Here is a 15181-nt window from a genome sequence, read left to right as displayed (position 1 = left end):
TACATAGTAAAGTCTCTCCTGTGATATTCTGCCGCGTGGGACTGACTGTGCGGCATCCCTTCAAAGACACCCCCTCATTGCCTTCCGTTACTGAGGGCAACAGTAGATATCCACAACTCCTTGTACTGTGTTAAGCAGGATTAATGAAGTAAAAATTTAGATTTTTTTTTCTTCTCTGCAATGCAGTGAACAATTCCGTGCCATGCAGAACGCTGGACATATTTGTAATCCGGAGCGTGATCGCGCGCCGTGGTTGCCACGGGTGATTGCACAAGATTACAGACAGGGCTTTTCGAGGTGGTGAGTGTCCATTGAAACAACTGAGTGCAGGAGCATGATGGCAGCGCTGATCCTGGATGGTTGCTATGGACAACAACACTTAGTGACAATTCTGGATTTGGTTGATATGGGCAACGGCATGCGGTAAAAGTCAATTTAAGAGCAAACATGGTCTTTTTCCTTAGTTGTAGCCCAAAACTTGGCAAAACAGGCATCCTGCCCCTTCTTCCAGGTACCCCAGTGCATCCTGCCTCTTCTTCCAGGTACCCCAGTGCAACCTGCCTCTTCTTCCAGGTTCCCCAGTGCATCCTGCCCCTTCTTCCACGTACCCCAGTGCATCCTGCCCCTTCTTCCAGGTACCCCAGTGCATCCTGCCTCTTCTTCCAGGTATCCCAGTGCATCCTGCCCCTTCTTCCAGGTACCCCAGTGCATCCTGCCTCTTCTTCCAGGTACCCCAGTGCATCCTGCCCCTTCGTCCAGGTACCCCAGTGCATCCTGCCCCTTCTTCCAGGTACCCCAGTGCATCCTGCCCCTTCTTCCAGGTACCCCAGTGCATCCTGCCTCTTCTTCCAGGTACCCCAGTGCATGCTGCCTCTTCTTTCAGGTACCCCCGTGCATCCTGCCCCTTCTTCCAGGTACCCCAGTGCATCCTGCCCCTTCTTCCAGGTACCCCAGTGCATCTTGCCTCTTCTTCCAGGTACCCCAGTGCATCATGCCCCTTCTTCCAGTCCCCAATAACCTCTCTCCCTCTTCTGACTGTACAAATACCTCCAATGGGACCCATGTTTCAATAAATTGTTCTTTTCTGCCTAGCATTGTAAGCACTAGTTCCTCCTAATTATACTAAGTACCCTATTGCATTTTGGCTCTTGTAGTTCTCTAGACCAGTTTTCTCTGGATGCTGTCTCTTATACCAACAAACCTAGATCATGCTGGTCCTTGTAGTTCTATAGACTAGATATCTGTAAATGTGGCAATGTTTACCAAGTACTCCAGTGCATGCTGGCTCTTCTAGTTCTACAGACAAGGTATCTCCTGGTGTCACTAGTATCAGGGACCCAAGACCATGCTGGGTGATGCAATGTCATTATATAGCAAACAAGTCAGGTTGGTTCTTGTAGTTCTACAAACCACTTACTGTATCGAATGGTGTCTATGCTGGATGGGATTCTATTTTATTACAAGCCAGGCATGCTGGCTCTTGCAGTTCCACAGACTGCTTATCTCCTGGTGTCACTAGTTTCAGTGACCCAAGACCATGCTGGGTGATGCAATGTCATTATATAGCAAACAAGGCATCCTGGCTCTTGTAGTTCCTCAGCCTGGTTATCTGTAAATGCTCTAATCATACCAAGTACCCTAGTCCATGCTGGCTCTTGTAGTTCCTCAGCCTAAGTATCTGTAAATGCTCTAATTATACAAAATACCCTAGTACATGCTGGCTCTTGTAGTTCTAGAGAACAGACCATGCTGAGTGATGCAGTGTCTTTATATAGCAAACAATGCATCCTGGCTCTTGTAGTTCCTCAGCCTAGTTATCTGTAAATGCTGCAATCATACCAAGTACCCTAGTGCATCCTGGCTCTTGTAGTTCCTCAGCCTAGTTATCTGTAAATGCTGCAATCATACCAAGTACCCTAGTGCATCCTGGCTCTTGTAGTTCCTCAGCCTAGTTATCTGTAAATGCTGTAATTATACCAAGTACCGTAGTGCATGCTGGCTCTTGTAGTTCTAGAGACCAGACCATGCTGGGTGATGCAGTGTCATTATATAGCAAACAAGTCATGCTGGTTCTTGTAGTTCTACAAACCACTTACTGTAGCTAATGGTGTCTATGCTGGATGGGATTCAATTTTAGTACAAGCCAGGCATGCTGGCTCTTGCAGTTCTACAGACCATTTATCTCCTGGTGTGGCTGGTATCAGGGACCCTAGACCATGCTGGATGATGCAGTGTTATTATATAGCAAACAAGGCACCCTGGTTCTTGTAGTTCCTCAGCCTAATTATCTGTAAATGCTGTAATCATGCCAAGTACCCTAGTGCATGCTGGCTCTTGTAGTTCTAGAGACCAGACCATGCTGGGTGATGCAGTGTTATTATATAGCAAACAAGGCATCCTGGTTCTTGTAGTTGCTCAGCCTAATTATCTGTAAATGCTGTAATCATACCAAGTACCCTAGTGCATGCTGGCTCTTGTAGTTCTAGAGACCAGACCATGCTGGGGGATGCAATGTCATTATACTGTATATAGCAAACAAGTCATGCTGATAATTGTAGTCCTACAAACCACTTATTGTACCTAATGGTGTCTATGCTGGATGAGATGCCATTTTAGTATAAAAACAAGCTAGGCACGCTGGCTCTTGTAGTTCCTCAGTAAATTGGTATTTACACCCAAGGCAGGCACAGATAATAAAGCCATGGACATCAATATAACAATCTCACAGTAACCCCTTAATAAATCACCTTGGAATTACATGGCTCTTCCAGGAAATCATTAACTGCCACATTGGCTTTAACAATAACAAGACAAGTATGTGGGCAGGTTAATCAGCATGCCATGTTTTCCTCTGTCCTGAGAAGAAAGCTGCCCATTAGCACACAAGGGAAATCACAGACTCTTTGATCTCAATGTGTATTCTAGTAGCCATAAACACGGAACCACCTGCTGCCCTCTAGTGGCGATGGAAGATAATGCAGGAGCATTCCAGCGCCTTATCACAGAGTAGCAATGAAAGGAGGCGGGGAGGGGACCTGCCAAAGTGAATGAAGCACAGCCAGGGTTGGTTTCATTTATCCATTCAGAGCTGCCTTTTCTTTTTTTTTTCTTTCTTTTTTTTTTTTTTGTCTTGCAAGCAACTGTGGCTGATCTCATGCACTGCACAGGACTGCCATGGAGAGTGGAGTCAGCATCACTCTGTGCCATGTTGCTTTGCTTTCTCCCATAGTGGAGGGGGGGATCTGAGCCATCATTCATCTGAAGGGGAGTAGCAATAGCTCTGTGCTGCAGTTGACTCAGAGAAGCATCCTTGGGCACAATGACACTCACAGGAGGAGGTGCAAGGCACTGAGAAAAGTTTTGGTGCTGCTTCTTCTCACACCTTCCTGGAGAACCTCTCATTGCCCCCTTTTTTTTTTTTTTGCAGCATGTGGGAGCAAAGAGTGAGTGCCAGCCTGGGATTTGGTGCAGCAGATGACTTCCTGAGACCCCTGGAGATAAGATGTGTCAACCTTCAGCCATGAGATCTGGATCTGCTTCTTATATGGAGAGGAGCTTGGATTAACATGTTTTGGTTAGAGCCCAGCAATGAGAGCCTGTGGAATGGATCAAGTGCCTACCTGCCAGGTGAGAATGGGACTGATAATGGCACCTCCTTGGCAGAAGCTTTGGACCTGCAGGCTCTGAGTGTGGGCATTGTCCTGGCAGTTTTCATTCTCTTTGCCATTGTTGGGAACATCCTGGTGATCTTGTCTGTGGCATGCAACAGGCAGCTGCAAACTGTCACCAATTATTTCATCATCAACCTAGCCATAGCTGACCTACTGCTGAGCACCCTGGTGCTGCCCTTCTCGGCCACCCTGGAGGTGCTGGGCACTTGGGTCTTTGGTAGGATCTTCTGTGACATCTGGGCAGCTGTGGATGTCCTCTGCTGCACTGCCTCTATCATGAGTCTTTGTATCATATCCATAGACAGGTATGTAGGTGTAAAACATTCCCTCAAGTACCCAACTATAATGACTGAGAAGAAGGCTGTGGTCATCATCATCGTCCTGTGGGTTTCCTCCATGGTCATCTCAATTGGACCTCTCTTGGGTTGGAAGGAGCCTCCACCTGAAGATGACAGCCAGTGCAGCATCACTGAAGAACCTGGATATGCCCTCTTCTCTTCCCTCTTCTCCTTCTACCTGCCCCTGCTAGTCATCCTCATCATGTACTTCAAGGTTTACATTGTGGCCAGAAGGACCACCAAGAGCCTAGAGGCTGGTGTCAAGAAGGAAAGGAACAAGTCCATGGAGGTTGTCCTCAGGATTCACTGCAGAAGTTTAGTGGAGTCCAATGCCAACTCCAGGAACAAGGGGCACACTTTTAGGAGTTCTCTGTCTGTCAGGCTCATCAAATTCTCCAGGGAGAAGAAAGCAGCCAAAACTTTGGCCATAGTGGTGGGGGTGTTCATCCTCTGCTGGCTACCTTTCTTCATTGTACTACCATTAGGTAAGTGGTCACTACTTATCACCCCCCACTTGTGGTTTGATAGCTCAGGTTTCATGAGTATTTCTACCGTTAAATGTGTAACTTGTTACATTTGTTGCTGTTTTGTTGTTCCAGTTTATCAATTTTTGTGTGTTTTGTTGCTGTTGCATAGTAAGGACTTTATTTTATGTTTGAACTATTGCTCTGTAAAAGTGTATTGTAACACCATACATTGTTCTTAATCTGCTTGTTTTACGCTTGACTTCACACCCACTATGTGCATGGTTGCTAACAATTTAAAATAAGGATCACTGCTGGACATACAATTTAATTCAGCTATCAATATTATTATTATTATTAGTATTATTATTATTGTTATTATTAACATCGAAAAGAATGAATGGGAAGGGGCAGTGGCGGACTTATATTGGGAGGTGGTGAGGGGGGGGGGGGGGACTGGAGGGCAAAAGTGTCAACTGCCCTGGGCCCCCTGATAGAAGGGCCCCATACAAAAAATAATATAAGACAATATAAAAAAATGATATAAAATAATAATAATATAAAACAATATAACATGTATATAAAATATCTAATAATTAAAAATTACTTTCTTTAGATAAAAGTATCTTGGCAAGTAATATTTTGCCGGCCATCATCTGTAAAGTCTTTACTCTGGACAGAAAGGGCCCCCTCTATGCAAAAAATTATATAAAACAATATAAAACCAATTATATTAAATAATAATAATATAAACATTATACAATGATAAAAAAAAATACTTTTTTTTTTTAAATGTATCTTGGCAAATAATATTTTTTCCAGCCATCATCAGTAAAGTCTTTATTCTGGACAGAAGCCCCCCCCCCCCCATGCAAAAAATAATATACAACAATATAAAACTAATGATATAAAATAATAATAATAGTATATACAATATACAATGATAAAAAAAATTACTTTTTTTTTTAAATAAATGTATCTTGGCAAATAATATTTTTTCCAGCCATCATCAGTAAAGTCTTTATTCTGGACAGAAGCCCCCCCCCCCCCATGCAAAAAATAATATACAACAATATAAAACGAATGGTATAAAATAATAAATAATAATAATATATACAATATACAATGATAAAAAAATTACTTTTTTTAAAAATAAATAATATAAAACAATATAAAACAAATTATATAAAATAATAAATAATAATAATATATACACTATACAATGATTTAAAAAAAATGACTTTTTTTTTAAATAAATGTATTTTGGCAAGAAATATTTTTTTCCAGCCATCATCAGTAAAGTCTTTATTCTGGACAGAAGGGGCCACCCCTCTATGCAAAATTAATATAAAACAATATAAAAATATATCTTAAATAATAATAATATATACATTACTTTATTTTAATAAATGTATCTTGCCAAATAATATGTTGTCGGTCATCATCGGTAAGCCCTCCCACCCCCATGCAAAAAATAATATAAAACAATAAAAAAATGCTATAAAATAATAAAAAAATAAATAATTTAAAAAATATAAAACAATATAAAAATAATATAAAAAAATAAACAATAAGAAAATAATATAAAATATATAATGACAAAAGAAATGTAGTTTATTTTGATAAATGCATCTTAGTAAATAATATTTTGCTGGCCATCATCTGTAAAGTTTATACTCTGGACAGAAGGGGCCCCTCTATACAAAAAGTAATAGAAAACAATATAAACCACAGAAAAAATAATAAACAATAAAACAAGTTAAAATAATATAATAATATATAAAATAAAAAATAAATAATACTAAAATATAAAATATATAATAAAAAAATACTTTCTGTTAATAAATGTATCTTGGGAAGTAATATTTTGCCGGCCAACTTTTTTTTTTTTTTTTTTTTACTCTAGACTGGTATATTGTATCGTTTTTAACTACAAATTTTGGCAGCTCAAGCAAACCACACGTGTGTGTGCGCACGCATGACCTCAGAATGACATTGTGTTATGCATTTAAAAATGTGTGACTGTCATTGAGAATGTAAACAAACACTGTGTATGAGGGGTCCCCAGAACCTGAACTGCCCAGGTCCCCCACAAGGTTTAAATCTTGCCCTAGGAGAGGGCATTGGACACTAAACTGAACATCTAAACTGGATCACAGATATTTTTATTTTAGAAACGTAAAGGAAACCTGTCAAGGAGCCTGTCGTCATTCACTTTTCCTTCTGAAAATGCCACCTGCCTTGCTGTCATAGGGACCAATAACAAGTGTGCTGCTTAGTTTTTGTATGATCCAAATAGGTGTTCTGGATAAGTCACTCAGAAAGTAATGAAGACAGAGGATCACCATGGAATGGTGCCAGAAAGATAGCAATTTCAAGAATGATCACCTCTGTATTTCTCTCACCATAGGTTGATTTTAAAGCCTATCTCTGGGGAACGAAAAAATACAAAAATCCTAAAATCCCATCTTGCGGTGAGGTTTCACCCACAGTGCAAGGGTTAGATGCTCATTTAGGTCTAGAGAACTGGAAAAAGAATTTTTACTCACCTGATCCCTTTCTCCCCTGGCAACTGGCGCTCTCCTCTTCTCCCCTGTGCTCCAGCGGTGGACTGTCCCCCGGCGTCCTTATATCCAATGCAAAGCTATGGGTGTTGATGGCATCAGAGGACCTGCGGCAGTTGGATATTGGGGGGGGGGGAGAGGCTGCTGGGGCTTTTCTAGTATTGCAGAGGGAGCCTGCAGGAGCGGGGGGATCAGGCACCCTAGACCAGCTTTTCTCAACCTTTTCAACACAGAGAAACCCTTGAAATAGCTCTCCAGTCTTGGGGAACCCCTGCTAAAAATTAGAAATCTACAACTCGTGATACATTAGTGTGATGGTCAGTGGGAAGAATGGCCCTTACACTTGTGGTCATTGGGAAGAATTACCCCAAAAAAAGATCAATAGTGTCAGTGTGAACTTAACTGAGAGGCAGACATTGCTCATTGCTGAAGGAACCCCTAGAAACCTCTGGAGGAACCCTGATTGAGAAACCTTACCCTAGACCTAAGTAAACCCTTGGAGAAGGATAGCCCCATTGTAATGGATGAATTTTGTTTTTACCCGAGTTCAGCTTTAAAGCGGAGTTACAACTGTTTTTGTGTTTATTAAAAGTCAGCAGCTACAAAAATTGTACCTGCTGGCTTTTCATAAACACATACTCTCCCATACCACAGTCCACCGGTGCGGCCGCCTGAAGCCTCGCTCCTATCTTCTTCGCAGCGCCGACATCATTACTGTGGGCAGCTTGCAGCTGCACAGTCGGGTGCGCACTGCGCAAGTCACTCTGCGCGTCCTGCGTGGCCGGGAAATCTTCTGGGACGTGTCCCAGAAGATTGCTGGGAGGGAGGGGCCTAGGGGGAGAGGAGGAGTCACTTATGTGGCCCGGAGCGGAAGTGGGAGCTAGGTACCTCTGACCCCCCCCCCCCCAAAAAAAAAATAGCATGCCAAATGTGGCATGTCAGGATGCCTTAAAACCAAAGTTTCACTTTTGAGTGGAACTCTGCTTTAAATACTGTTATTTTAGGTATACCAAACATATATCTATATATATATATATAGATAGATAGATAGATAGATAGATAGATAGATAGATAGATAGATAGATATAGAGATAAATTGATATACTTAAAACAACAGGTATACAGGTATAAAATAATACATATATATATATATATATATATATATATATATATATATATATATATATATATATATATAAAATATTGGCATGGTACAATAATATATACAATCGGTGCAAGAAGTTGCAATGGCTAAAACATGATTTTTTTTTTTGGATGAAAAATAAGGAACACTGCCTGAAAATTAGGGTGGCCAGCGGCTGTCCACCGTTCATTAAATTTTATTGATTTTATGTCATTTTACATTATTTTTTCTTTCTTAAATGTATACTGTAGTAAACAATACTTTATATACTAACTGTATGTGGTAATAATAATAATAATGAGAAATATAACCTAAATAATAAGAAGTAATAACATTATAATAGTAATAATAACCTGTGATAATTGTTTGTAGTATGTGAATTCCATTTTTTTGTTTCCTATCTCTTTCTTTATTATGTATATATATATATATATATATTTTTTATTTATATTTTATATTTTTAAAACAATAAAGTATTGCAAGCTACCTTTACAAAACAAATACCGTATTTATTGGCGTAAAACAGGCGTCAGCGTATAACACGCACCCCAAGTTTAGGAGGGAATTTTAAGTAAAAAAACTTTTTAAGGAGAAAAACTTACATTTAAATGCCCATCAATGCAGCCTTATCAGTGTCCATCTGCAGCCTTGCACGGCGTCCATCTGCAGCCTTGGCAGTGTCATTTGCAGCCTTGCACAGCGTCCATCTGCATGCTTGTCAGTGTCCATCTGCAGCCTTGGCAGTGTCATTTGCAGCCTTGCACAGCGTCCATCTGCATGCTTGTCAGTGTCCATCTGCAGCCTTGTCAGTGTCATTTGCAGCCTTGTCAGTGTCACTGCAGTTTGAATATGGCGCCATAGAGATATACAGAGCCGGTCCTGTGTATCTCGGCTCGGCTCGTAGTCACGCCCTGTCCCGCCCTATGATGGACATAACACAGCTCCAATGGTGGGACTGGGCGTGACTGTGAGCAAAGCTGAGTGCTGCCTATATACATACGTAGCCGAGTGCACTCGGCTAGGCTCGGATAGCTCCACTCACAGTCACTCCCAGTCCCTGTGTTATGTCCATCATAGGGCGGGACTGGGCGTGACTGTGAGCGGAACTAGTGGAGGATAGCCGAGTACACTCAGCTATGTATAGATATCGGTGGCGCTCGCTCCTCCGCTCCCCATCAGTTGGGGATGGGCGTATAACACTAAGCCCTTGTACACAAGGTCGGACATTCCAATGGAAAAGGTCCGATCGGATCGTGTTGTCGGATAATCCGACCGTGTGTGGGCTCCATCTGACTTTTTCTGTCGGAATGTCCGACCAACAAAGTTTGAAAGCTGGATATAAAATTTTCCGACAACATGATCCGATCGGACTTTGTCCAATCGTTTGTAGAGAATTCCGATCGGACAAAGTGCCACGCATGCTCAGATCAAATTACGAGACCAAAAGCTATTGGCTACTAGCCTGAACGTAGTCCCGTCATAACGAACGAACGTCATCACGTTCTGAACGATCGGATTTTCCGACAACTTTGTCCAACCGTGTGTATGCAACACCAGTTTCGGACAAAATCCGTCAGAAAAAATCCGACGGATTTTGTGGTCGGAATGTCCGCCCGTGTGTACAAGAGCTTACCCACGATTTTCCCCTGATTCCCCTGAAAAAAGTGAGTATTATACGCCTATAAATACGGTAGCTTGTGAACTAATACTGTGTGTGCTATGGACACAATAGTGTTGGTTTACTCAAAGGCAGTTGCTCCAGAGCTTAGTAAATGAGCAGAAGCTCTGCTGACTTCCATCACCCAATCATATTTTCCTTGCACATGATTGGGTATTCTTTGTAAAGTGAAGCCTCACCTCATTTACAAAGCTCTGGAGCAACTGCACCTGCAGAGGGCAACTGTCTTTTTGGCGTTAGTAAATCAATCCCGTGGTGGATGTGAAAGTTTGTATGTGATATTTTATATTTTATTACACTTTTGAATGCAGGACAATCTGTTCAGCAAAAGTGGCAGCTTGGACAAACTAATGACAGAGGTGCTTACAACAGTCAGGTTGTATTCTTAAGGGTTAAACCGTTTATCCAAACGAGAAGAACAGGGGCTGTAAGGCTCCATGCACACCTTTTTTTTTTTTTAGCTGTAAAAATGCTGGAAAAAATGCTGCTAATAGCTTTTTGTAGTAGGGCTTTAGTATCATTTTTGGAGCGTTTAGGAGTGTTAGCATTTTATTTGTGTTTTTGCAATTCTTTAAAAAAAAAAAAAAAACGCTGATAAAACGCTGTTAGTAGCATTTAGCGGTTCTTCTGCTGGCAAAAGGCTCCAGGAAACTCTACAAAAACATTTATTTTTTTCCTGTTTCTAGATGCTGAAGCTCAAAAAAAAACACAAATAGCCTAAAGTAGTGTGCATGGACAGCTTGTAGGAGCTTAAAAAAAATGCATGGAGCCTAAAAAGTGTTTTGGTGGCCATACATGGAACAATCTGACCGAACAAATCTTCACAGAATCAGACAATATGATCAAATCTATGCATTATCGCAAAGATATTTACCACGTCATTGCTTGACTTTGAGTAAAACAGCAAATACATCAAAATGATTCTGATGGGTCTGGATAGAAACATTTGATCATTAATATGTTCATTAACCACTTCAGCCCGGAAGAATTTACCCCCTTCATGACCAGAGCGCTTTTTGCGATTCGGCACTGCGTCGATTTAACTGACAATTGCGCCGTCGTGCGACGTTGTATCCAAACAAAATTGACGTCCTTTTTTCCCCACAAAAAGAGCTTTCTTTTAGTGGTATTTGATCACCTCTGCGTTTTTTATTTTTTGCGCTATAAATCAAAAAATAGTGACCATTTTGAAAAATAATTTCATTTTTTTCCAAAATTTGTGGTCTTTTTTTTTTTTTTTAGCAAAAGATTAAAAATCCAGGAGTGATTAAATACCACCAAGTAAGCTTTATTTTTGTGAAGAAAATTATAAAAATGTCACATGGTTAAAGAGTAGCATGACCACTCAATTATCATTCAAAGTGTGACAGTGCTGATAGCTTAAAAATGGCCTGGGCAGGAAGGGGGTAAAAGTGCCCTGTATTGAGGTGGTTAAGTAGTGCACTAAAGCCTTCATTAAAATTCCGCATCATTCCGTTTGATATAATGAAGAGCCACCAAAAAGGAAAAGAAGTGCAGTTACCCAATCATTTTTGTCATTTGCCGGTTAAAATGGTTGTAAAGCCTGAAGGTCTTTTGCCTTCCATTTACTATTGTATGCATAAAGGTAAAAAATCTTCAATATGCAACTCCCCCTACAGCCCCCCCCCCCCCAATACTTACCTGAGCCCAATCTCTATCCAGTGATGTGCCCAAGAGTGACTGCTGTCCCGCTCCCTTCCTCCTCATTGGCTCAGAGACAGCAGCGGGAGGCATTGGCTCCCACAGCTGTCAATCACAGCCAGTGAGGAGGTAGGAGGGGTGGGCCAAGACCCATTCTGTGTGTCTTATGGAGAGAGAAGGGCTTGGGAGCGAGCATTCATGTTATACTTGCCTGCTCTGTGTAATGGTTTTGCACAGAGCAGCCCTGATCCTCTCTCCCCCTTCAGCCTTTGCAACTACCTAAAAAGGCTGTTAAAGCAAACTGTGCCGAGGAATGAAGCAGCAGACAGAAATGATACTTAGTGCTCTGAATTGGGACAAGTACACACTATAGAGGGATATGCTTTGCTCATATTTCATGACTGAGGTTTACAACCGCTTTAAGAACATAAAGTGCATGTAAACATAATCTTCTCTTATTTGCTCTGGTTAAGACCTATTTTGTGACTCTTCACATTAAGGGTTGAGTCACGGAGGGCTTTAGGCGCTCCCGGGGGGACCACTGAAAGTCACATCTTGTGCCGATATAGATCCTGTCTACTTCACCATCCCTTTGGTGCACTTTCCATTCGGTGGCTTGTCCTACCTTCAGCTCAGTGTCTACCCATCGGGCCCTTTTCCTTGTAAGGGAAGACTTCAATTATATTCTTGATGTATCAAGTGAATGTTGTTTGCTTTAGTGGTTGATGTATGTTATTTATCAGCTTGAAACATACCCGTTCGCCTGAAGAAGTGAACTTGTATGAAACGCGTTGAGAGAGGATGTGTTAGTATCTGATTTATGTCAGACATTTTTGCTGTTATGTCAACTTTAATGCATTACACTGCATACTGGTAAATGAATATATATATATATATATATATATATATATATATATATATATATATATATATATATATTTATATATTATATATATATATATATATATATATATATATATATATATATATATATATATATTTATATATTATATATATATATTTATATATTATATATATATATATTTATATATATTATATTTATATATATATATTATATTTATATATATATATATATATATATATATATATATATATATTTATTTTTTTTATTTTTTTGTCAAATAGTTTTTTATATATTTTTGTAACTTTCATACTTTATTTTGGCATAACCCCTCAAACGTCCCATGGGCATTTTTTTTTTTTATGTTGAATTTTTTTTATGTAAAAATAAGACCTAGTTTACTCTTGCAGTTGGGCGACAGTTAAAAATGGGCAGTTGAGTCTCCCTCCAGTGATCCCTAGACATGTGCTCTGCCGAAAAATTCATTTGTTTCATTTGTGTCTTTTTTGTTGTTTTTTCGTTTTTCGGGTCATTCGTTATGATTGCAATTCTTAAATTCAAAAATCCAAACATAAGAAAGAAAATCTGAAAATTCTAAAGAATAACTACCGTATTTATCGGCGTATAAAACGCACTTTTTTTTCCCTTAGAATCAGGGGGAAATCGTGGGTGCGTGTTATACGCTGAACGGCTAGGGGAAGGAGGGAACGAGCGCCGCCGAAATAGACAGAGCCAAATCACTTGTGTACTTGGCTTCTCTCGGCTCCCCTCGCAGTCACGCCCAGTCCCGCCTCCCGCCATTGGACCGGTGTTATGTCCATCATAGGAGCCGTGCCATAGGGGCAGGACTGCGAGCCGAGAGGAGCCAAGTACACAGGACATCCGCCTCTGTCTATCTCAGATGCGGCTGCATTGATGGGCATTTAAAATGTAAGTTTTTTTTCCTTAACCACTTCAGCCCCGGAGCTTTTGGCTGCCCAGAGACCAGAGCATTTTTTGCGATTCGGCACTGCGTCGCTTTAACTGACAATTGCGCGGTTGTGCGACGTGGCTCCCAAACAAAATTGATGTCCTTTTTCTTTCTTTTGGTGGTATTTGATCACCTCTGCATTTTTTATTTTTTGCGCCAATTTGTTTAGATGCAGCATTAGTTATTTCGGAAGTTAAGAATTATCCGAAATAACGAATGCTGCATCTAAACAAATGGGATGGAACTAATTAATAAATAATATTAATAATAATAAAAAAAAATTAGAATTATTTCAGATTTTTGAATTTTCGGATTTTCAAATTTAGAATTTTGAATTTCTGAGTTTTCGAATTTACGAATTTACGGATTTTAGCATATTCAAATTTACGAGTTTTCGTTAATTCGGATAATTTGGAATAACAAATAACAAATTAAATAACACATTTTTCTAAATGCATTAAGCGAATTCGGAATGAAACAAATTGCTCATGTCTAATGATCCCCTTCTAAGCTGCAAAGACAACCATATGGGGGTAAATACATGCTGCAAGGCAGTGCAATAAAAATCAGAACTGCCTGCCAACTTTATCTCAGTGGACTACCAAACACCTCCCCCCTGTTGCAGAGATGGAAGGGAGGTGACTGTAGTTCGAGCCCAGTATCATGTAGTCCTAACACACACTCTGGCCTAAGCTGACAATGCTGCTCAGTACGATTCTCACCAGAGGACAGAATGTGAGTTAATGGCAGGATTAGCAGGTTAAAATAAAGTATGAAAAAAAAAAAAAACGAATGCAGCCACCACATCCAAAGACTGTGAGCCTTATTCTTGTAAAAAAATAATTTCGCTTAAAATAGAAATGAAAGGCAAAACAGTTGTGCATATATGAAAACAACTTCTAAATACTTTATTTCAGATTTTTTTTAAGTGACCACATGACCTCTGTTCTCTGCTGTATAATGGGGCATAGAGAGGTGGGGGTGGAGACTACTTGGGGATGATGGGGTGGGGGGTGTCAGCAGGAGGCAGAGAAGCAGTAGTACACTGATCTCCCCAGCGATAAGGTGTGCAAGGGTGGTGGGGGGTTGTCAGCAAGAGGCAGAGCAGCAGCAGTACACTGATCTACCCAGTAAGAATCTGCGGGGGGGGGGGGGGGCAGCAGGAGGCAAAGAAGCCGTAGTACACTGATCTCCCCAGTGATGAGCTGTGCAAGGAGGGGGGTTGTCAGCTGGAGGCAAAGAAGTAGTAGTACACTGATCTCCCCAGTAATGAGCTGTGCAAGGAGGGGGGGTGTCTGCTGGAGGCAAAGAAGCAGCAGTATGCTGATCTCCCAGTGAGGAGCTGTGCGGGGGGGGGGGGGTGTCAGCAGGAGGCAGAGAAGCAGTTGTACACTGATTTTCCCAGTAAGAAGCTGTGCAGAGGGGCATTTCGGCAGGAGGCAGAGAAACAGCAGTACACTGATCTTCACAGTATTTCCCAGTAAGGAGCTGTGGGGGTGGGGGGGGGTGTCCACAGGAGGCAAAGAAGCAGCGGTACACTGATCTACCCAGTAAAGAGCTATGGAAAGGGGCATTTCAGCAGGAGACAGAGAAACTACAGTACACTGATCTCCCCAGGGGGAAGCTATGCAGGGTGTACATGTCAGCAGGAGACAGAGAAGCAGCAGTACACTGATATTCAGTGGCGTAACTAGAACCTTCAGGGCCCCGATGCAAGAAACCATGAAGGGCCCCCCTGAACCCCAGCCAGGGCCCTTCCCTCCGAGTCCGGCGGTGGAACTCCAGGGCGTGGTCACAGGTATGACCTTTGTGAGCCCTGTAGTTCCAC

The 15181-nt window shown here is 41.2% G+C and overlaps 1 protein-coding gene across 1 annotated transcript in view; it reads left to right on the top strand.

Moving 5' to 3' along the window:
* Positions 1-3094: 3094 nt before the first annotated feature.
* Positions 3095-15181, top strand: part of ADRA1D (adrenoceptor alpha 1D) — a 252195-nt gene continuing 240108 nt past the window's right edge. The window contains exon 1 of the mRNA XM_077478012.1: positions 3095-4494. Within this exon, the coding sequence (XP_077334138.1) occupies positions 3567-4494 (928 nt within the window). The 5' untranslated portion in view covers positions 3095-3566. The remainder of the gene's footprint in view (positions 4495-15181) is intronic.

This window comes from Lithobates pipiens, unplaced genomic scaffold, assembly GCF_037356315.1.
Source record: "Lithobates pipiens isolate NorthernLeopardFrog02 unplaced genomic scaffold, aLitPip1_a1.2 Scaffold_13, whole genome shotgun sequence".
NCBI lineage: Eukaryota > Metazoa > Chordata > Amphibia > Anura > Ranidae > Lithobates > Lithobates pipiens.
The sequence above is the reverse complement of the archived record's forward strand: the minus strand, read 5'-3'. Positions and strand labels throughout refer to the sequence as shown.